The 23,170-nt window shown below is 50.6% G+C and overlaps 1 protein-coding gene across 1 annotated transcript in view; it reads left to right on the top strand.

The window, feature by feature from the left end:
- The window catches only part of LOC140393551 (beta-nerve growth factor-like), an 83,946-nt gene extending 60,989 nt beyond the window's left edge, over positions 1-22,957 (top strand). Inside the window, exon 2 of the mRNA XM_072479844.1 lies at positions 22,170-22,957. Within this exon, the coding sequence (XP_072335945.1) occupies positions 22,181-22,870 (690 nt within the window). The 5' untranslated portion in view covers positions 22,170-22,180 and the 3' untranslated portion in view covers positions 22,871-22,957. The remainder of the gene's footprint in view (positions 1-22,169) is intronic.
- The last annotated feature ends 213 nt before the right edge of the window (positions 22,958-23,170 follow it).

The following is a 23,170-nucleotide window of genomic DNA, read 5'->3' as shown; positions in this document are numbered from 1 at the left end:
TTCCTGGGAGCTGCCATTAAAGAGACATTCCCTGGTGTGTGTAGAGTTCCTGGAGAGCTGCCATTAAAGAGACATTCCCTGGTGTGTGTATAGTTCCTGGGAAGCTGCCATTAAAGAGACATTCCCTGGTGTGTGTATAGTTCCTGGGAGCTGCCATTAAAGAGACATTCCCTGGTGTGTGTATAGTTCCTGGGAAGCTGCCATTAAAGAGACATTCCCTGGTGTGTGTATAGTTCCTGGGAAGCTGCCATTAAAGAGACATTTCCTGGTGTGTGTATAGTTCCTGGGAAGCTGCCAATGAAGAGACATTCCCTGGTGTGTGTTATAGTCCCTGGGAGCTGCCATTAAAGAGACATTCCCTGGTGTGTGTATAGTTCCTGGAAAGCTGCCATTAAGAGACATTCCCTGGTGTGTGTATAGTCCCTGGGAGCTGCCATTAAAGAGACATTCCCTGGTGTGTGTATAGTTCCTGGGAAGCTGCCATTAAAGAGACATTCCCTGGTGTGTGTATAGTTCCTGGGAAGCAGCCATAAAAGAGACATTCCCTGGTCTGTGTATAGTTCCTGCGAGCTGCCATTAAAGAGACATTCCCTGGTGTGTGTATAGATCCTGGGAGCTGCCATTAAAGAGACATTCCCTGGTGTGTGTATAGTTCCTGGGATGCTGCCATTAAAGAGACATTCCCTGCTGTGTGTATAGTTCCTGGGAGCTGCCATTAAAGAGACATTGCCTGGTGTGTGTATAGTTCCTGGAGAGCTGCCATTAAAGAGACATTCCCTGGTGTGTATATAGTTCCAGGGAAGCTGCCATTAAAGAGACATTCCCTGGTGTGTGTATAGTTCCTGGAGAGCTGCCATTAAAGAGACATTCCCTGGTGTGTATATAGTTCCAGGGAAGCTGCCATTAAAGAGACATTCCCTGGTGTGTGTATAGTTCCTGGGAAGCTGCCATTTAAGAGACATTCCCTGGTGTGTGTATAGTTCCTGGGAGCTGCCATTAAAGAGACATTCCCTGGTGTGTGTATAGTTCCTGGGAAGCTGCCATTAAAGAGACATTCCCTGGTGTGTGTATAGTTCCTGGGAAGCTGCCATTAAAGAGACATTCCCTGGTGTGTGTATAGTTCCTGGAAAGCTGCCATTAAATAGACATTCCCTGGTGTGTGTATAGTTCCTGGGAAGCTGCCATTAAAGAGACATTCCCTGGTGTGTGTATAGTTCCTGGGAGCTGCCATTAAAGAGACATTCCCTGGTGTGTGTATAGTTCCTGGGAGCTGCCATTAAAGAGACATTACCTGGTGTGTGTATAGTTCCTGGGAGCTGCCATTAAAGAGACATTCCCTGGTGTGTGTATAGTTCCTGGGAAGCTGCCAATGAAGAGACATTCCCTGGTGTGTGTATAGTTCCTGGGAAGCTGCCATTAAAGAGACATTCCCTGGTGTGTGTATAGTTCCTGGGAGCTGCCATTAAAGAGACATTCCCTGGTGTGTGTAGAGTTCCTGGAGAGCTGCCATTAAAGAGACATTCCCTGGTGTGTGTATAGTTCCTGGGAAGCTGCCATTAAAGAGACATTCCCTGGTGTGTGTATAGTTCCTGGGAGCTGCCATTAAAGAGACATTCCCTGGTGTGTGTATAGTTCCTGGGAAGCTGCCATTAAAGAGACATTCCCTGGTGTGTGTATAGTTCCTGGGAAGCTGCCATTAAAGAGACATTTCCTGGTGTGTGTATAGTTCCTGGGAAGCTGCCAATGAAGAGACATTCCCTGGTGTGTGTTATAGTCCCTGGGAGCTGCCATTAAAGAGACATTCCCTGGTGTGTGTATAGTTCCTGGAAAGCTGCCATTAAGAGACATTCCCTGGTGTGTGTATAGTCCCTGGGAGCTGCCATTAAAGAGACATTCCCTGGTGTGTGTATAGTTCCTGGGAAGCTGCCATTAAAGAGACATTCCCTGGTGTGTGTATAGTTCCTGGGAAGCAGCCATAAAAGAGACATTCCCTGGTGTGTGTCTAGTTCCTGGGAAGCTGCCATTAAAGAGACATTCCCTGGTCTGTGTATAGTTTCTGGGAAGCTGCCAATGGGAGTAGCGCAGGAGAGCATACACTTTTATACGCCGCCTGCTGGCAGGAGCCAGCAGGCATGGATTTACCGTAGTACCAGTACTACACAGGCAGTGCCGTAATACATACAATAGATCACTAGTGGTGTTTACCACATTCACCCCTGTTTAAAAAAAGAGTCCGGCGGGGGTGACAACAACATTACAGGTTCAGTCTGTCGGGGGCTGCGACCGCCTCAGTCCTGGTGGTGATGTGGGCGCCGACGTGGTCCCCTGCGAATCCGGGAGTGTGTTGTCCCCGTCTTCGTCACCCCTGAGTGGATCCAGTGGGAGGACGGACCCCGCTGGGGTGGGGGCTGTGGTGAGGTTCGCTTGGGGGAGGGTGGGTGGCGCAGGGGTGAATGAGGCAACCGGGGGGGGAGATGAGGAGCAGTGTCAGGCCGGGGGCCGTGGGTGGGGACCCAGCGGGTGCCAGGTCCCAGAGGGAGACTGTTGTTGGCGCCCTTCGGGGTGCGCCACGTAGGCGTACAGCAGGTTAGGATGGAGGAGGTGGACTTTCTCGACCAAGGGGTCTGATTTATGGCTCCGCACATGCTTCCGGAAGAGGATGGGTCCAGGAACTGTCAGCCATGTTGGGAGCAAGACCCCGGAGGTGGACTTCCTGGGGAAGGCAAACACACATTCGTGAGAGGTCTCATTAGTGGCAGTGTAGAGGAGTGATCGGATGGATTGGAGCGTGTCGGGGAGGACCTCCTGCCAGCGGGAGATCGGGAGATTTCTAGACCGAAGGGCCAGCACGACGGCTTCCAGACCATCCCGTTCTCCCTCTGCACCTTCCCATTTCCCCGGGGGTTGTAGCTGGTCATCCTGCTTGAGGCGATGCCCTTGCTGAGCAGGAACTGATGCAGCTCATCACTCATGAAAGCATTCCCGGTCGCTGTGGATGGAAGTGGGGAAACCGAACAGGGTGAAGATGCTGTGGAGGGCTTTAGTGACTGTGGTAAACCACTGTTGCACCCCTATTAGGTGATGTATGGTAGGACCTGTACTACAGGTACGTTGGTAGTCCCTGCCTGCTGGCTCTGCCCAGTAGGCGGAGTATAAATGTGTGTGTCCTCCATGCTGCAGCCATTTTGCCAGCTGCTGTGGGAGGCCACACATCTTAGAGCAATAAAGCCTCAGTTGTATCCAACTCTAGTCTTTGTGCAATTGATCGTGCCTCAATTTATTGCTCTAAGATTTTCAAAAGATGGACCTCCGTATCAAGCCGGATCGCCTGCAGCTGGATCCGCATTCAAGCGACGCCAAAAAGGACTTTCAGCACTGGCTAGCTTGTTTCGAGGCCTACATCAACTCTGCGCCCAGCCCTGTTCCGGAGGCTCAGAAAATACAGATCCTGTACTCAAGGTTGAGCTCCAACGTCTTTCCGCTGATCCAGGATGCGCCAAACTACGCCGACGCCATGGCGCTTCTCAAAGAAAATTACGCTCAGAAGATGAACACGTCTTCGCCAGGCATGTACTCACCACTCGCTCTCAACTCCCTGGTGAGTCCATAGAACACTTCTGGTGGGCCCTAATCCCACTCGTCCAGGACTGTGACCATCAGGCCGTAACGGCCACGGAACATTCAAACCTCCTTATGCGGGACGCTTTTGTTACGGGGATTGGGTCGGACCTCATACGCCAGCGGCCAGTGACTGTTAGAAGGGGCCACGCTCGACCTAGCAGAGACAACAAAGCTAGCGCTTTCTATGACGGTCGCCTTGCGCAACATTCAGGCCTACATCCCCAGCTGCGCGGCCCACCCCTCCTACACATCGTGGACCCCACAGACGGCTGCCCCAGCGGGGGCCTTACCCAGCCAATACGCCTACGCCACGCGCCAGCCAGCGAACCCCGGGGGTCCCCGATGTTACTTTTGCGGCCAGCAGAAATACCCCCACCAAAGCTGCCCGGCCCGCGCTGCCGTTTGTAAGGATTGCGGTAAGAAGGGGCACTTTGCCACGGTGTGCCAGACCCGTGCAGTTGTCCCTATCGCCCCCACCCCCCTCGTTTACGGACAATGGCCGCCGCCATCTCCACCTCCCCGGACCACGCACGGCCAGTAGGCGCCGCCATCTTCCCCTCCGCGCAACACGTGCGGCCCATGGGCGCCGCCATCTTGTTCAACCCCCGCCACGTGCCGCCCATGGGTGCCGCCATTTTGTCCTTCTCTAGATCTTCAGGCACCGCCATCTTGTCTCCCCACGGCACATGGGCACCGCCAGCGTTCCAGGACCAGGGCCTCCCAGGCTCCCCATCATCCGACACCAGCGACGACCGACCACGACTCGCCTCAGTGACCATCGACCAGTCTCGTCCGCACAACCTGGCCACCGCATCGACCAGCATTAAAATCAATGGTCACGTGACCTCCTGCCTGCTGGACTCCAGGAGCAACGAAAGCTTTATCCACCTGGATACGGAAGTCCGCATCCGGGGTGTCGCTCCCGACTTGGCTCGCAGCTCAAGGGCCCGTCCTGCTCCGCATGCACGTCCGACCCCACAAGGTGGACCCGTTGGTGGAGAGGGTGCAATTGCTCCATGCGAACCCCCAGTATGCCTACATGGCGTACTTCGACGGCTGCCACGATACTGTCTCCCTCAGGGACCTGGCACCAGCAGGTTCCCCACACACACCCCTCCAGCCCGGCGCCACCCTCGCCTCCCCCGGCGCTCCCAGCAGCAACCCCCCCGGGACCATCCGTCCTCCCCCTGCCCACGCCCGAGGATGAAGAGGATTTCGGCACGCTCCCGGAGTCACCGAACTTCAGACCAGCATCGGCATCGCCGCCACCACTCCGTCGCTCCCAGCGGCACATCAAGGCCCCGGACCGGTTAAACCTCTAACTGGTCTACTGGACTTCAAAAGACATTTTTTTTCTCTCAAATATTGTAAATGTAAAACCATTTGTTGTATATAGTTCTCCACCACCCCCGCCGGACTCAATTTTAACAGGGAGTGAATGTGGTAAACCACTGTTGCACCCCTATTAGGTGATGTATGGTAGGACCTGTACTACAGGTACATTGGTAGTCTCTGCCTGCTGGCTCCGCCCAGTAGGCGGAATATAAATGTGTGTGTCCTCCATGCGGCATCCATTTCGCCAGCTGCTGTGGGAGGCCACACAACTTAGAGCAATAAAGCATCAATTGTATCCAACTCAAGTCTTTGTGTAATTGATCGTGCATCAATAACCGTGGCAGAAGCCATGTCGGGGCATGGGATGGCGAAGGGGAACCAGGAGTACTCGTCAATTACGTTGAGGAAGTACACGTTGCGGTCGGTGGAGGGGAGAGGCCCTTTGAAGTCCATGCTGAGACGCCTTCACCTGGTGCACTCGATCAGGCCGGTAGAAGTGCGGCTTGCACTCTGCGCAGACTTGGCAGTCTCTGGTTATGGTCCTGACCTTCTCAATGGAGTAGGGCAGGTTGTGGGCCTTGACAAATGGAAGAACTGGGTGACCCCCGGGTTGCAGAGGTCATAGTGGAGAGCCCGGAGTCGGTCCACTTGTGCACTGGTACCATGGGATAGGGCATCAGTGGGTTCATTGAGCTTCCCCGGGCCATACAAGATCTCATAGTTACAGTTGGAGAGCTCGATCCTCCACCTCAAAATCTTGTCATTTTTGATCTTGCCCCGCTGTGTATTGTTAAACATGAAGGCAACTGACCGTTGGTCAGTGAGGAGAGTGAATCTCCTGCCGGCCAGGTAATGCCTCCAATGTCGCACAATGGCCAGGGCCTCCTTTTCGACAGAGGAGTGCCGAATTTCGGAGGCATGGAGGGTGCGGGAGAAGAAAGCCACGGGTCTGCCCGCCTGGTTGAGGGTGGCGGCCAGAGCTACGTCTGATGCATCGCTCCCCACCTGGAAGAGGAGGGTCTCGCCGACTGCGTGCATCGTGGCCTTGGCGATGTCCGTCTTGATACAGTTGAAGGCCTGGCGGCCTCAGCCATCAGGGGAAAAACTGTGGACTTGATAAGTGGGCGGACATTGTCAGCATAATTTGGGACCCACTGGGCATAATACGAGAAAACCCCCAGGCATTGCTTCAGGGCCTTGGGGCAGTGGGGGAGAGGGAGTTCGAGGAGGGGGCGCATACGATCTGGGTCAGGCCCTAGGACCCCATTTTCCACTACGTAGCCAAGGATGGCTAAGCGGTTGGTGCGGAACATGCATTTCTCCTTATTGGAGTTGAGGTTTGTTTTGTTATGGTCTTGTCGTAGCATAAGCTGCTTCCTTGATGTGCACTCTGGCAAAGGAAGGTTCAGACTTGGAGATAGCTTTAACACGTTTATTAAACTATTAACAATTCTCCTACTTGGATTCAACGCTACTGTTAATCCTGCTATAGATACTCAGACTGATGAACCAGTCTGCTACAATCCACATGGTGGGAGTGATGTTCAATCAACCCTGTGTCTGTACTCACTGAGTCTCCACTGGAAAGAGGAAGATCATGTGTGCAGTGTCCTTATATATGGGTTGGTGTGATGCCCTCCTGTGGTAGTGTCACCTCTGTGTGTATCGTGACTGCCCATTGGTCGTGTCCTATCTTACTGACCTATTGGTTGACTGTCTGTGTGTCATGCCTCTGGTGCTTCCTCTAGTGTCTAGCTAGGTGTAGTGTATGTACATTAACCCTTTGTGTACTTACAATGATGTATATCACCACAAGGTTAAGGAGTTTGGCGGTATGGAGGAATTTGTGGAGGTTTGTGTCATGGTCCTGCTGATCGTGACCGCAGATGGTGACGTTATCTAGGTATGGGAAGGTGGCCCGCAGCCCGTACTGGTCAACTATTGGGTCCACCTCGCGCTGGAAGACCAAGACTCCATTGGTGACGCCGAAGGGAACTCTAAGGAAATGATAGAGGCGGCCATCTGCTTCGAACGCAGTGTATTGGCGGTCCTCCGGGCGGATGGAGAGCTGGTGATAGGCGGACTTCAAGTCTACTGTGGAGAAGACTCGATACTGCGCAATCTGATTGACCATGTCAGATATGCGTGGGACGAGGTATGCGCGACCTGCGTGTACCGATTGATGGTCTGACTGCAGTCAATGACCATCCTGTGCTTCTCCCCAGTCTTCACTACCACCACTTGGGCTCTCCACGGGCTGATGCTGGCCTCAATGATCCCCTCCCGCAGGAGCCGTTGGACCTCCGACCTGATAAAGGTCCTGTCCTGCGCACTGTACCGTCTGCTGCTAGTGGCGACGGGCTTGCATTCCGGGGTGAGGTTTGCAAACAGTGAAGGTGGATCGACCTTAACGGTCGTGATGCCGCAGACGGTGAGGGGGGTCAGGGGTCCGCCAAATTTCAAAGTAAGGCTTTGGAGATGGCACTGAAAATCCAGGCCGAGTAACAGGGCAGCGCAGAGGTGGGGGAGGACGTAGAGCCTGAAGTTGCTGAACTCTACGCCCTGAACGGTGAGGGTCGCGTTGCAGTACCCCCGGATTTCAATGGAATGGGATCCGGAGGCCAGCGAGATTTTCTGGGTGACGGGGAGGACCGGGAGGGAACAGCGCCTTACCGTAGCAGGGCGGATGAAACTCTCTGTGCTCCCGGAGTCAAAGAGGCAGGTCGTCTCGTGCCCATCGATCTTCACCGTCGTCGTAGCGGTCGCGAGTTTGCAGGACCAAGGCTGCTCCAGGGTGATGGAGGCGAGCTGCAGAAGATGTTGGGAGGTCCCGGGCTGATCAGCGGTGGCGGAGGTATCAGCGGGCAGCGAACGGCCGGACGAGCAGGGGTCCTGAGGCGTGGTCCAAGACGACGCCAAAGATGGTGGCGCCCATGGGCCGCACGTGGCTTGCGGTGGAGAAGATGGCAGTGCCCCTGGATCGCACGTGGGGGCTGTAGTAATGCCGGGCCTGGAAACATCGACGACCGACCGGACCTGGCAAACAGAAACAAAGTGTCCCTTCTTCCCACACCCATTGCAGGTCGCGCTCCGCGCCAGACAGCGCTGCCTGGCGTGTTTACTCTGTCCACAAAAATAACACTTGGGCCCCCCGGAGTTGGCTGGCTGCCGCGCGGCGCAGGCTTGCGGTGAGCTGGAGTCAGCAGCTGGTGGGGCCCACGATGCCCACGAAGGTGCTGCGGTCAGGGGTGTAGGCCTCCAGATTACGGGAAGTCACTTCTAGTGAATTAGCAAGCAGCTTAGTCTCCGCAAGATCGAGCATACCCCCTTCCAATAGTCGCTGGCGGACGTATGTAGACATCATGCCCGTGACATGTGTCTCTGATTAACAGTTCGGTGTTACTGCCTGGCAGTCACAGTTCCTACCGAGAATCTGTAGGGCCCGCAAGAAATCGTCCAGAGTCTCCCCCGGGCGTTGCCGTCTTGTGGCCAGGAGGTGCCTGGAGTACACTTGATTCACTGACTTAACGTAATGTCCCTTTAGGACGTCATCGTTTCTGGGCGCATCCCGGATGAGGGGAAAAATTTCAGGGCTCACCCGTGAGTAGAGGACTTGGAGCTTCTGTGGGCCCGAGAGTTCTTCAATGGCTGCTCTGAGGTAGCCTTCGAAGCAGGCTAGCCAGTGCTCGAAGGTGAACATGGCGTTGGCTGCGTGAGGGCTCAGCTGCAGGCAATCAGGCTTGATTAAGATGTTCATCTTTTTAAATCTCGTGCAATAAATTGATGTACCGTCAATTATCACGAGACGAGAGTGGTGAAACAATCGAGGCTTTATTGCACAAGATGTTGTGCCTCCTGCAGCTGGAACCAGAATGGGAGCAGCGCAGGAGAGCACACACTTTTATACGCCACCTGCTGGGAGGAGCCAGCAGGCAGGGATTTACCGTAGTACCTGTAATACACAGGCAGTGCCGTAATACATACAATATATCACTAGTGGTGTTTAACACAGCGACCACCTCTGGTACGGAGTTCTCCAGCCTTTTAGCCAGGACCGTTGTAAATATTTTTGCAACCACATTCAGCAGCGAAATTGGTCTGTATGATCCGTCGGGTCTTTGGCTTTTCTGGGTATCATTGAAATTGTGGCCTGCGCCATCGTGGAGGGCAGAGTGCCCCTTGCCAGTGAGTCTGCAAACATGTCGCTTAGATATGGGGCCAGGGCCGCTGCAAATTTTTTATAGAAGTCCGCCAGGAGCCCGTCTGGTCCTGATGCCTTCCCCGCCTGCATGGAGCTGATGCTCTCCATGATTTCTCCCAGATCTATTGGTGCTTGTTCAATCTTTCCACTCAATTCTGATAATAAACTTGCAAATTTTTCTGCACCTTCTGTCGTCCTTCTATATCCGATTTGTAATCCAGAGGCCATGGGCTCGATTCTCCGCCATATCTGGAACTCTGGTAGTGTTCAGAAAGCACTTAACTCTCTTTGCTGTGGTCCAGGAGCTGTCAATCATAGCTTGATGTTTGTAAACATTGCAGTTAGTTTCACAGCTGGTTACTTCAAAGCCAGCCAAGTGTGAATGGGGTCAATGAAACAATGCAGACAACTGAGTGTGTGAGAAAGCTGTCAATCACAGCCTAGTGAAAGCAATTTCACAGAGAAATGAATGAATGGCTTGAAGATCAAACATCTGAGGGGGTATAAACCCAGCTGACTGGTTTTCTCTTTCCAGGTGCTGCTTCCTCTGTCTGAGTCAGCAGGTGTATTGCCCAGGTGGGTTTCAAAGCTATAATTTATTTCACTGCCTCTGGCTGGAGAGCTCTCTAGCTTCCAGACAGGAGTCTCTCTCCTGGGGGCTTCCAGACATGGCTATCTCTGCTGGGGGCTTCCAGGCAGGAGTCTCTCTCCTGGGGTTTTCCAGACAGGAGTCTCTCTCCTGGGGCTTCCAGACAGGGGACTCTCTCCTGGGGGATTCCAGGCAGGGGTCTCTCTCCTGGGGGCTTCCAGACAGGGGTCTCTCTCCTGGGGGATTGCAGGCAGGAGTCTCTCTCCTGGGGGATTCCAGGCAGGAGTCTCTCTCCTGGGGGCTTCCAGGCAGGGGTCTCTCCTGGGGGATTCCAGGCAGGAGTCTCTCTTCTGGTGGTTTCCAGGCAGGAGTCTCTCTCATGGTGGGGCTCTCTTTAATTAGGGTTTCTGATGATGGGGGCACCATTGGCGTGGGGTGAGGGAGGGGTGGGGGGTGGAAGTGGGGTACCCCTGTACTGTGGGAGGAGGATCGGGGGGGGTGACCCAGAGAATCTTGGGGGGGGAGGGTGCTGCTGCTGAATTGAATTTGGGGTGTGGAGCCCAGCCATCGTACTTCGCCATCGGGCCGTCTACTGAAAATGGTGGCTCGCTAACAGGATTCCTCGGGAATCCATCGCAATCTTCTCCAAGCAGAAATTTGCATGGCTAAAGATTGATTGGGACTCGCTTCCAGATTTGTGCTCCCAGCCTGAGCACAATCAGGTGTGATTCAGCTCTGGCAGGAGAACATCAGGCTGGATTCTCCATTTCTGAGACTAGTGTTGACTCCGGCGCAGAATTCGTGGAGTTCCGTGACAGCAAAACTGGCACCACACTGGACCCATTCCGCTACTGCTAAAGGGCTAAGCCAGGTGCCACGCGGAATACAATCGATTCCAATGAGAAACGGTGCTGTCCCTGTGGTTAGCACTGCTACCTCACGGTGCTGAGGACCCCGGTTCGATCCCAGACCTGGGTCACTGTCCGTGTGGAGTTTGCACATTCTCCCCATGTCCACGTGGGTTTCACCCCCACAACTCAACGATGTGCAGGTTAGGTGGATTGGCCACGCTAAATTGCCCCTTAATTGGAAAAAAAATAATTGGGTACTCTAAAAATTAATTAAAAAGAAATGGTTCTGGATTCGTCGGGTCTGAGATTGACACTCAGGAGGCTGCACTCCCCACACACACCATCCCAGCCAACAAGATGGCTGGAAGGAGAGCAGCGCCATGCCTCACCAACGCCGAGCTGGAGATGCTCCTGGACGTGGTGGAGGAGAGGAGTGTCATGATATGCAAACATGCAGCTAATGAACACTTAGAATAGGACACGACCAATGAGCAGTCAGGACACTCAGGGGTGGTATCTCACTACAAAAGTGATGAGGCACTCACACCCCGCCTCTTTCCACAGACCAACATTTACAGAGTGAGACAGGGTGTATCCTCAGCATCACACCCCAGCACGTGCCTTAGGGCAAGGCTGGTTCAGTTAGACTGAGTTACTACATTTAGATTAGCAAAGAGTCAAACTCATTGAGAACTGTGCTGATAGTTCAATAAACTAATTGAACTCATTTCAAAGTCTGGAGCATCTTTTACTTAAAACTGCACCAAGTGGCAGCTTGTGTTATTCCAAACTACATAAGACAACATGATACCAGGAATCTGTTCAATCTAGTTAGTTCAACTCAGCAAGATCTGTGACGACCAGCGGATGTATACCGGCACAATGGAAAAGATTCAGGCTCCTCACCAGCTCAGGACCTCCGGCAATCTCAGTGCCAATTGGCGGACATTCAAATAGAAATTTCAGCTTTACGTCGAAGCATCAGACCTCAGTGGTGCGTCTGATGCGCGGAAGATAGCTTTTCTTCTCACCACAGCGGGTGATCATGCCATAGAAATATTCAACTCCTTTCACTTCGCCAAAGACCAGGACAAGACAAAGTACCAGACCATTCTGGACAAATTTGACAGCCACTGTGAGGTGGACACCAACAACATTTTCAAGCGCTACATATTCAAGCAACGATTGCAAGGTAAAGACGAATCCTTCAACTCCTATAGAACTAACCTAAGACTGCTAGCGCAATCCTACAACTTTGGTGATATCACTGACACCATGATCAGAGACCAAATCGTTTTTGGAGTTCACTCTGATCCTCTGAGAGCAGTTGCTGAAGATCAAGCATATGACCCTGCCAGTCGCGATTGAAACATGCACAGGGCATGAGCACGCTAAAAATCGCTTTTCCCAGTACAAAACGGCAGAAAGTGAAAAACTAGCCTCCCATGAGGCGGAGAGTATGCAGGCAATGTCCGGGATGCAGCGCCTCAACATTGACGAAAGCGGCCATTTTGCGCGCTCTTCCCGGGGCCCGACGCATGCGCAATGCGATCGGGATAACGAAGCGGCCGAAACCCGCACTGCACAGGTGCAGACATCCAACAACCGCACTGCGCATGCACAACGACGCACGGTGCATCATGACGCTGACATCATGACGTGTGCGAACTGTGGCACCACCCATTTAAAGGAACACTGCCCTGCAAGAGGCAAACGCTGCTTAAACTGCGGGAAACCAAACCACAATGCAGCCCTATGCAGATCTGCACCACCAGTCAGGAGCCAGCGCTCCCAATTCTGACAACGGCGCATCCGGATTGTGCAACACGAGCTCGGGTCGGACGACACCCCGGAGCACGGGTCGGAGGACGCCCCGGAGCTCGGGTCGGAGGACTCCCCGGAGCTCGGGTCGGACGACACCCCGGAGCTCGGGTCGGAGGACTCCCCGGAGCTCGGGTCGGAGGACGCCCTGGAGCTCGGGTCGGAGGACTCCCCGGAGCTCGGGTCGGAGGTCTCCCCGGAGCTCGGGTCGGACGACACCCCGGAGCTTGGGTCGGAGGACGCCCCGGAGCTCTGGTCGGAGGACTCCCCGGAGCTCGGGTCGGACGACACCCCGGAGCTCTGGTCGGAGGACACCCCGGAGCTCGGGTCGGAGGACGCCCCAGAGCTCGGGTCGGAGGACTCCCCGGAGCTCGGGTCGGACGACACCCCGGAGCTCAGGTCGGAGGACGCCCTGGAGCTCGGGTCGGACGACACCCCGGAGCTCGGGTTGGAGGAATCCCCGGAGCTCGGGTCGGAGGACTCCCCGGAGCTCGGGTCGGACGACACACCGGAGCTCGGGTCGGAGGACTCCCCGGAGCTCGGGTCGTAGGACTCCCCAGAGCTCGGGTCGTAGGACTCCCCGGAGCGTGGGTCGGAGGACACCCCAGAGCTCGGGTCGTAGGACTCCCCGGAGCTCGGGTCGGAGGACACCCCGGAGCTCGGGTCGGAGGACACCCCGGAGCTCGGGTCGGAGGACTCCCCGGAGCTCGGGTCGGAGGACTCCCCGGAGCTCTCACCTTTTTGGACACTAAGGGCAATTTAGCCAATCCACCTAACCTGCCCACCTTTGGACTGTGGAAGGAAACCGGAGCACTCAGAGGAAACCCACGCAGACACGGGAGAAAGTGCGGACTCCGCACAGACAGTCACCCGAGGCTGGAATTGAACCCGGGTCTCTAGAGCTGAGAGGCAGCAGTGCTACCCACTGTGCCAACGTGTCACCCCGTGTTTGGCACATGTGATTTCCCTCTCAGAAATCCATGTTAACCTTGTCTAATCCCAGTGAAAGTGTCCTGTTATCACATCCTTTATAATAGACTCTTGCATTTTCTCCATTCCTGATGTCAGGCTTATAGGTCTTTAATTCCCTGTTCTCTCCCTCCCTCCGTTTTTCAATAACGGGCTTACATTTGTCACCTTCCAATCTGCCGGGTCTATTCCAGCATCTGCAGAGTTTTGAAAATGACAACCAACATGTCCACTATTTTTAGGGCCATTTCCTTTTGTACCCAGGGATATAGATTATCAGGTCCTGGGAATTTATTGGCTTTCAATTAATTTCTATTAATTTTTCCAGAGCAATTTTTTAGTAATACTAATTTACTTCAATTCCTCCTTCTCACAGTAGGAAGTCTTACAACACCAGGTTAAATTCCAACAGGTTTGTTTCAAACACTAGCTTTCGGAGCGCTGCTCCTTCCTCAGGTGAATGAAGAGGTATGTTCCAGAAACATATATATAGACAAAGTCAAAAATGCCAGACAATGCTTTGAATGTGAGTCTTTGCAGGTAATTAAGTCTACAAGTTCAGACGGAGTCACTGGAGAGAGGGATAATCACAGGTTAAAGACGTGTGAATTGTCTCAAGCCAGGACAGTTGGTAGGAAAACGCAAGCCCAGGCCAGATGGTGGGTGATGAATGTAATGCGACATGAATCCAAGGTCCCGGTTGAGGCCGTACTCATGTGTGCGGAACTTGGCTATAAGTTTCTGCTCAGTGATTCTGCTCCGAAAGCTTGTGAATCGAAACAAACCTGTTGGACTTTAACCTGATGTTGTAAGACTTCGTACTGTGCTCACCCCAGTCCAACGCCGGCATCTCCACATCCTTCTCACTAGACTCTTGGTTCCTTAGCGTTTCTGGAAGTTATTTGTGTCTTTCTCCATGAGAGCAGAACTAAATTAGTTGTCTAATTGCCCTGCCATTTCTTTTTTCTGTATTATAAATTCTCCCATTTCAGACTGTAAGGGATCTTTTGACTTCACTAATCTTTCTTGTTTTGCATACTTTTACAGTCCGCTTTTATGCTACGTGCAAGTTACCTCTCTCACTGTATCACGGGCGGCATGGTAGCACAGTGGTTAGCATTGTTGCTTCACAGAGGCAGTGTCCCAGGTTTGATTCCCATTATTATTTCCCATCTTCATGGGGTCATAGAGTCATCATTTTTTCTGTCTTCATAGAATCATCAAGTTTCACAGCACAGCAAATATCCTTCAGCCCATCGTGTCCGTGTCAGCCTATCTACTTTAATCCCATTTCCCAAGCTAGTTCCATAGTCTTGAATTTCTTCACTTTCCATCCAAATGAAGAATTTTATTATGTTATGGTCACTCTTCCCTAAAGGAGCCCGCACAACAAGATTATTAATTAACTCCTTCTCATTGCATAATACCAAATCTAGGATAGCATGTTCTCTCATTAATTCCTCAATGTACTGGTCTAAAAAAACATTTTATACACATTCCAGGAATTCGCCTGCCACGGTATTGTTGCTAAATTGGTTTGTATAATCTATGTGTAGAATAAAGTCACTCATGATTACTGTATTATCCTTGTTACAAGCAGCTCTAATTTCCTGTTTAATGCCATTCCCTACTTTACCACTACTGTTTGGAAACCAATAGACATCTTCCACCGATGTTTTCCACATTTGCTTCTTAGTTCCGCCCAGACAGATAATAGATTTTTTGAGCCAATATCCTCTCTCACTAGTGCATTGATTTCACCCTTAACCAGTTGCAGAGATCCCAGCAGAGATCCCAAACTTTTTTTTTTATAAATGTTTTTTATTGGGTTTTTGAACAAAGTATATTTACAGTTATGTACACAGAATCAAAAAAATATATATATAGAAGAGAAAAAAACACACGCAAAAAAACTGGTGGGGTATTATGCACTAGCTCAACAACAGCAACTCTGTACAATTGGCAATATTATTTTTAACACATAAGTAGGTGGGGGGGGGGGGTGGAAACTGTGGAGGTACATATACATGTAGGTGCCGAAGAAACAGTTACATTGGTTATGTCCAATACAGAGAGGGCATTACGCGAATGGATCTGGTGTTGGTGTTGTTACTTGCTAGAGATCCCAAACGTCCCACAAGTTTTAGAAACTAGCTCCTGTCCTCTCTTTCTGTTTTGTCACCATCTCTCCATTCATTTTGTCACATTCCTGACTTCACACATCCTAACTGTTGTCATGAGCCTCCAGTAATTCAACTGAATTGAGGGTTTTCTGAAAGTCAATGCACACAACATCCACTCTTTTTGTTAACCATCAAATCATTTAAAAGGTAGGTAAAACATGCCTTTCCTTTTAGACTTCTGAGCAGACTATTGTTTACTATTTCCTCCATCCACAGCATTGTGATTGAGTCTTAATTGCCCTCTGAAATGACCCAGCAAGCCAATTGGTTCAAGGGCAATTAGGGATGGGTAATAAATGCTGGCCTAGCAAGTGGCACCCACATTTCTTGAGCATATAGAGACTATCACCCATATCAAGGTAATAGCACATGGTGGCAGGTGGGGGGAGTCTGTGTTTGTGTGTATGTGTCTGTGTGCACAGCAGGGGTACAAAGAGCATTGGAGACATACACATCAAGGAGATTGGGCCACAGGATAGGTGGGAACCAAGGAGGACTAGCAACATTGTTCCAAGTCAGGATGATGTGTAGATTGGAGGGGAACTTGCAGATGGTGGTGTTCCTATGCATCTGCTGTCCACATTCGTCTCAATGGTAGAGTTAACAGGCTTGGGAGGTGATGCCTAAGGAGTCTTGATGAGTTCCTGAAAGGTATCTTGTTGATGGTACGCATGGCTACTGCCCAGCGTCGGTGGTGGAGGGAGTGAATGTTTAAGTGGTGAATGGGTGCCGATCAAGTGGGCTGCTGAACAGGATTTGGGAATCAAAGGTGAATTACTCGCTGTCTCTGACCTGCACGAGTAGCCACAGAATTAATATGGCTAGTCCAGTTCAGTTTCTGGCAATGGTAACCCCCAGGACATTGATAGTGGGGGATTCAATTATGGTAATGCCACAAAAGTTAATTGGGGGAGGGGAAATTATACTGCTATTAGACAGGAACTGAGGAGCATAAAGTGGGAACAATTGTTCTTGGGGGGAAATTATACTGCTATTAGACAGGAACTGAGGAGCATAAAGTGGGAACAATTGTTCTTGGGGAAATGCACAACAGTAATGTGGGGGCTGTTTAAGGAGCACTTGCTGCGAGTGCTGGATAGTTTTGTCCCACTGAGACGAGGAAGGAATGGTAAGGTAAAGGAGTTTTGGATGACACGAGAAGTGGAGTTTCTAGTCAAGAGGAAGAAGGAAGCTTGCGTAAGGTTGAGGAAGCAAGGATCTAGCACGGCCCTAGAGGGTTACAAGGTAGCCAGGAAAGAACTCAAAAATGGACTTAGGAGAGCCAGATGGGGGCATGAAAAAGCATTCTACACTTATGTGAGAAATAAGAGGATGATCAGCATGAGAGTAGGGCCGATCAGGGATAGTGGAGGGAACTTGTGTCTAGAGTCTGAGGAGATGGGGGAGGCCCTAAATGAATATTTTGCTTCAGTGTTCACTAGAGAGAGGGTCCTTGTTGCTCATGAGAACAGTGTGAACCAGGCTAATAGACTCGAACAGGTTGATATTAAGAAGGAGGATGTGCTGGAAATTTAGACAACATTAGGATAGATAAGTCCCCTGGGCCTGATGGGATATACCCAAGGTTACTACGGGAAGCGAGGGAGGAGATTGCTGCACCGTTGGCGATGATCTTTGCGTCTTCACTCTCCACTGGAGTAGTACCGGATGATTGGAGGGAGTCGAATGTTGTTCCCCTGTTCAAGAAAGGGAATAGGGAAATCCCTGGGAATTACAGACCCATCAGTCTTACGTCTGTGGTGAGCAAAATATTGGAAAGGATTCTGAGAGATAGGATTTATGATATTTAGAAAAACATAGTTTGATTAAAGATAGCCAGCATGGCTTTGTGAAGGGCAGGTCATGCCTCACAAGCCTCATTGAATTCTTTGAGGATGTGACGAGATACGTTGATGAAGGTTGGACAGTGGATGTGGTGTATATGGATTTCAGTAAGGCATTTGATAAGGTTCCCCATGGTAGGCTCGTTCAGAAAGTTAGGGGGCATGGAATACAGGGACATTTGGCTGTCTGGATACAGAATTGGCTGGCCGAAAGAAGACAGCGAGTGGTAGTGGATGGAGATCGGTGACCAGTGGTGTCCCACAGGGATCTGTTCTGGGACCTCTGCTTTTTGTGGTTTTTATAAATGGCTTGGATGAGGAAGTAGAAGAGTGGGTCAGTAAGTTTACCGATGACACAAAGGTTGATGGAGTTGTAGATAGTGTCAAGGGCTGTTGCAGGTTACAACAGGACGTTGACAGGATGCAGAGCTGGGCTGAGAAGTGGCAGATGGAGTTCAACCTAGATAAATGTGAAGTGATTCATTTTGGAAGGTCGAATTTGAAGGCTGAATACAGGGTTAAAGGCAGGATTCTTGGAAGTGTGGAGGAACAGAGGGATCTTGGGGTCCACGTACATAGATCCCTCAAAGTTTCCACCCAGGTTGATAGGGTTGTTAAGAAGGCGTATGGTGTGCTGGCTTTCATTGACAGGGGGATTGAGTTTAAGAGCCGTGAGGTTTTGCTGCATCTTTATAAAACCCTAGTTAGACCACACTTGGAATATTGTGTCCAGTTCTGGTCGCCTCATCATAAGAAGGATGTGGATGCTTTGGAGAGGATACCGAGGAGATTTACCAGGATGCTGCCTGGAATGGAGGGCATGTCTTATGAAGAAAGGTTGAGGAAGGGCTTTTCTCACTGGAGCGAAGAAGGAAGAGAGGTGACTTGATAGAGGTGTACAAGGTGATGAGAGGCATAGATAGAGTGGTTAGCTAGAGACTTTTCCCCAGAAAATGCAGAATAGGCTGTCTCAAGGGGACATAGTTTTAAGGTGATTGGAGGAAGGTGTCGGGGAGAGATAGGTTCTTTACACAGAGAGTGGTGGGTGTGTGGAATGCACTGCCAGCGGAGGTGGTGGAGTCTGAGTCATAGGGGACATTTAAGCGACTCTTGGACAGGCACATGGACAGCAGTAAATTGAAGGGGTGTAGGTTAGATTGACCTTAGATAAATGGTCGGCTCAACATCGTGGGTTGAAGGGTCTGTACTGGGCTGTACTGTTCTATGTTAATTTCAAGAAACGATGGTTTGATTCTCTCTTATTGGAGATGGTCATTGCCTGGCACTGTGTGGCGCAAATATTACTTGCCACTTGTCAGCCCAAGCCTGTATATTGTCCAAGTCTTGTTGCAATTGCACGTGGACAGCTTCAGTGTGGTAAATTCTCCACCTCCACAGCCATATGTTCCTCAGCGGCACGCTATCACTGGCAATGGGATTCTCCGTCCGCGCCAGTATCCAATGGGACTTCCCATTGTAGCCACCCCATGTCTCCCGGAAACCCACAGGTGGGGATGCTCTGCTGGCAGGACGGAGAATTCCACCAGCAGAGAATTCACCGCCCCCCAGTGTCTGAGGAGTTGTAAATGGGACAGAACATTGTGCAATATCAACGAACATCCCCACTTCTGACCTGATAATGGAGGGAAGGTCATTAATGAAGCAGCTGAGTATGGTTGTTGCCTAGGTCCTTGGGCAAAGTTTAGAGGAGATGTGCAAGGTATTTTTCACAGAGGGTGGTGAGTGCCTGGAACACGTTGCTAGGGGAGGTTGTGGAAGCAGATACATTAACGGCGTTCAAAAGGCACCTCGACAAATACATGGATAGGATGGGTATAGAAGGATACGGCACTAGGAAGTGCTGAGGGTTTTGGCCAAGGGTGGCATCATGACCAGTACAGGCTTGGAGGGCCGAAGGGCCTGTTCCTGTGCTGTAGTGTTCTTTGTTCTTTGACACTGTCCTGAGGGACTCCTGGGAATGAGATGATTGACCGCCAACAACCACAACTGTTAGATGTGTTGTTTGACATTCACTACGATGAACAAACATTTCCCCCAAATGTAAGGTTGGCAAGTTCAAATCGAACCCTTCAGTCCCCGTTCAATCCTCCATACCCCAGCAACCAACCTGCTCCTTCTCTACTGCCTAAACCAGACTGTTCACAACTTTGCTGTCATATCTGTCCCTCAGATGAACACCAACAACATTCTTGTGCCATTGCTAAGACCAAGAGTGTGTACACACAGTGATTTGCGTACATGGACTGGGGGAATTGTATGCATCATGGGTGGAGTATGCACAGAGTGGGATAGTGTACACATATTTGGCAGAATGTGCACAGAGTGACGGAAATGCACACATGGTGAGGGAAGTGCACACTCGCTGGGTGGAGAGTACACAAGGGGCAAGATCTAGCAGCCCTGTTCGCCGTGGGTGCAAATCCCATTGTGGCCACTAAATCTCGCAAGAGGGCCAAAATGAGATTTGCATTCCCCGTCACTGACGTGATCAGCTTCCCACCCAGAGAAGGGGTTTCCATTAATTTGAATAAATTAAAATGTATTTATACGGCTTTATGACATGACATCTGCCCAAGCTGGATCCTGCCCTCCCGCCCCACCCTGCAGCAGCGTGACATCACGCCAGCGCGAGTCACCTTTGGCTTTCCAAAGTGAAAACGAGTCATAATGGTCATGCCAGGGGTGCGGAGGTGCCTCGAGGCCCTAGGGATGGAGGACCAAGGCTGGGCATTGGCCCCTAGCACCTTGGCAGTGCCGGAGACAGTGCCAAGTGAGTACTGCCGGGGATAACCCTCTTTCACTGGGGAAGATTCCTTTTATGAGTGGTGGTGGGAGAACACCAATGACAGCGCAGGTGTGGTGGTGGGGGGCGGGGGGGGAGCTGCCCTGAGGCATGTGGGGGCAGTTCTCCGTGTCCATGGGGGTGTTGGGGGGACTTATTTTACACGCACTCTTTAAAGATGGTGCCCTGAACCCTGTGGTGCCAGCCTTGCGAGCTCTATCAGGCCCCACCCACCTGAGTGATGCCGCAAACCACGTCCCCAGATTCTCTGTACACTGACTTGTGTTTCTGAAAGAAAAATGCCAGTTTTCAGTCAGGGGGGCCTGACACTGACACATTTTGGGAAACTTATTTTCTCTTTGGAGTGGAGGAGGATGAGAGGCGACTTAATAGAGGTTTATAACATGATGAGAGGGATAGCTAGAGTGGACGTTCAGAGACTATTTCCTCGGGTGGATGTAGCTGTTATAAGGGGGCATAACTATAAGGTTCAGGGTGGGAGATATAGGAAGGATGTCCGAGGTAGGTTCTTTACCCAGAGAGTGGTTAGGGTGTGGAATGGACTGACTGCTGTGATAGTGGAGTCGGACACTTTAGGAACTTTCAAGCGTTATTGGATCGGCACATAGAGCACACCATAATGACAGGGAGTGGGATAGCTTGATCTTGGTTTCGGACAAGGCTCGGCACAACATCGAGGGCCGAAGGGCCTGTTCTGTGCTGTACTGTTCTATGTTCTATGTTCTGCCCAGAATGTGGGAGTGTATACATGGTGGGTGGAATGTACACAGAGTGAGGAAAGTATACAGTGATGAACAAAGTATGCACAGTGTGAGGGAAGTGTGCAAAGATTAGCAGAGTGTACACAGTGTGAGAGGTTTACACATGATAAGCAGAATATAGACAGAGTGGGGAAAGTGAACACATGATGAACAAAGTATACACAGAGTGAGGGAAGCACAGGATGATGATCAGAATATACACAAAGTGAGGGAAGCGTACAATGATGAGTAAAGTATACACAGAGTGAGAGAAGCGTACAATAATGAGCAGAGTATACACAGAATGAGGGAGGTTTACACAAGATGTGAATAGTATACATAGAGTGAGGGAAGTATACACATGATGAGCAGAGTATACACAAAGTGCCGGAAGTGTACAATGATGAGCAGAGTATACACAGAGTGAGGGAAGTGTACAATGATGAGCAGAGTATGAACAGAGTGAGGGAAGTGTACAATGATGAGCAGAGTATACACAGAGTGGGAGAAGCGTACAATAATGAGCAGAGCATACACAGAGTGAGGGAGGTTTACACAAGATGTGACGAGTCTACATAGAGTGAGGGAAGTATACACATGATGAGCATATACACAAAGTGCGGGAAGTGTACAATGATGAGCAGAGTATGAACAGAGTGAGGGAAATGTACAATGATGAGCAGAGTATACACAGACTGAGGGAAGTGTACAATGATGAGCAGAGTATACACAGAGTGAGGGAAGTGTACAATGATGAGCAGAGTATGAACAGACTGAGGGAAGTGTTCAATGATGAGCAGAGTATACACAGAGTGAGGGAAGTGTACACATGATGAGAAGAGTATACACAGAGTGAGGGAAATGTACAATGATGAGCAGAGTATACACAGACTGAGGGAAATGTACAATGATGAGAAGAGTATATACAGAGTGAGGGAAATGTACAATGATGAGCAGAGTATACACAGACTGAGGGAAATGTACAATGATGAGCAGAGTATACACAGACTGAGGGAAGTGTACAATGATGTGAAGAGTATACACAGAGTGAGGGAAGTGTACACATGATGAGAAGAGTATACACAGAGTGAGGGAGGAAAGTGTACACATGATGAGATGAGTATACACAGAGTGCCAGGTTGATGGTTTACAGTCTTCAAGTTTCTGATATGAGTTCCTTTCTTTTGTCAGGTGAATGAGTGATGTCCATCTTTTACTCGTTTATCATTCTTTACCTCAGTGTCATTCAGGCTTCAGCAACAATTGACAATGCCATGTTGATACTTCCCTCCACCCCCGGGAGGCATTGGCATGGGTCCCTCCCTGGCAGTGCCCCGGATACTCATCCCCTAGCAGGAAGGATGAATGCGAGATTGAGGGATCTGCAGCCTTTCACAGTTGAATCTGATTTATTCAGAAAGCGCCCTGTTCATTCAACTCGTGTTCGGTTTCACAGTCAACTCCTCGATGAACCTGCAACCAGTAATCCCAGAGAACGGCAACCACCCATCAACCGAAGCCTTCGCCTCAAGCGGAATGACAATGGAGTGCGTCCTCAAGGTCAATTCTCAGTCTGTGACAAGGAGCACCGCTGGGTCCTGGATAAGAAAGTGGCACTGGACATTTGGGGCCGAGAGGTGAATGTGTTGTCACATTTCTACGTGAATGGGACACTGGTTCGACAAATGTTTTATGAGACCACTTGCAAGAAGAGGAAGCTCAGCAGCCAAGGATGTCGGGGAATTGACAGCCGCCACTGGAACTCTTACTGCGACACCACTGACAGTCACGTCCATGCATTGGTACGGGACAACAATCGCATCAGGTGGAACTTTATTAGGATCAGGACCTCCTGTGTCTGTGTTCTCATCAGGAAAACATGGAAACCGTGACACAGAAGTACCCGAATCCATCCTACCTCAGTGTAAATTATTTCCTTAACTTATAAAAACTGCATGGTGATATTTATATCTGACAACATACCCTTAATTTATTAAAAACATTTTGGCAAGCTTCCAAGTGCATTGATTATTTCGCTTTCTATGTGGCATAGCCCCAATCTTAAACTTATAATTCTGATCCTTTCAGTCATGTTCTGATTGGATTTATATCCATTTATATTACAAGAACGCTTGTAACAAAAGCTAAAATGATTTGTTAACATTAACTGTGGATTAAATATATACAAAACA

The sequence above is a fragment of the Scyliorhinus torazame genome, chromosome 17, assembly GCF_047496885.1.
Source record: "Scyliorhinus torazame isolate Kashiwa2021f chromosome 17, sScyTor2.1, whole genome shotgun sequence".
NCBI classification, from domain to species: domain Eukaryota; kingdom Metazoa; phylum Chordata; class Chondrichthyes; order Carcharhiniformes; family Scyliorhinidae; genus Scyliorhinus; species Scyliorhinus torazame.
The sequence above is the reverse complement of the archived record's forward strand: the minus strand, read 5'-3'. Positions and strand labels throughout refer to the sequence as shown.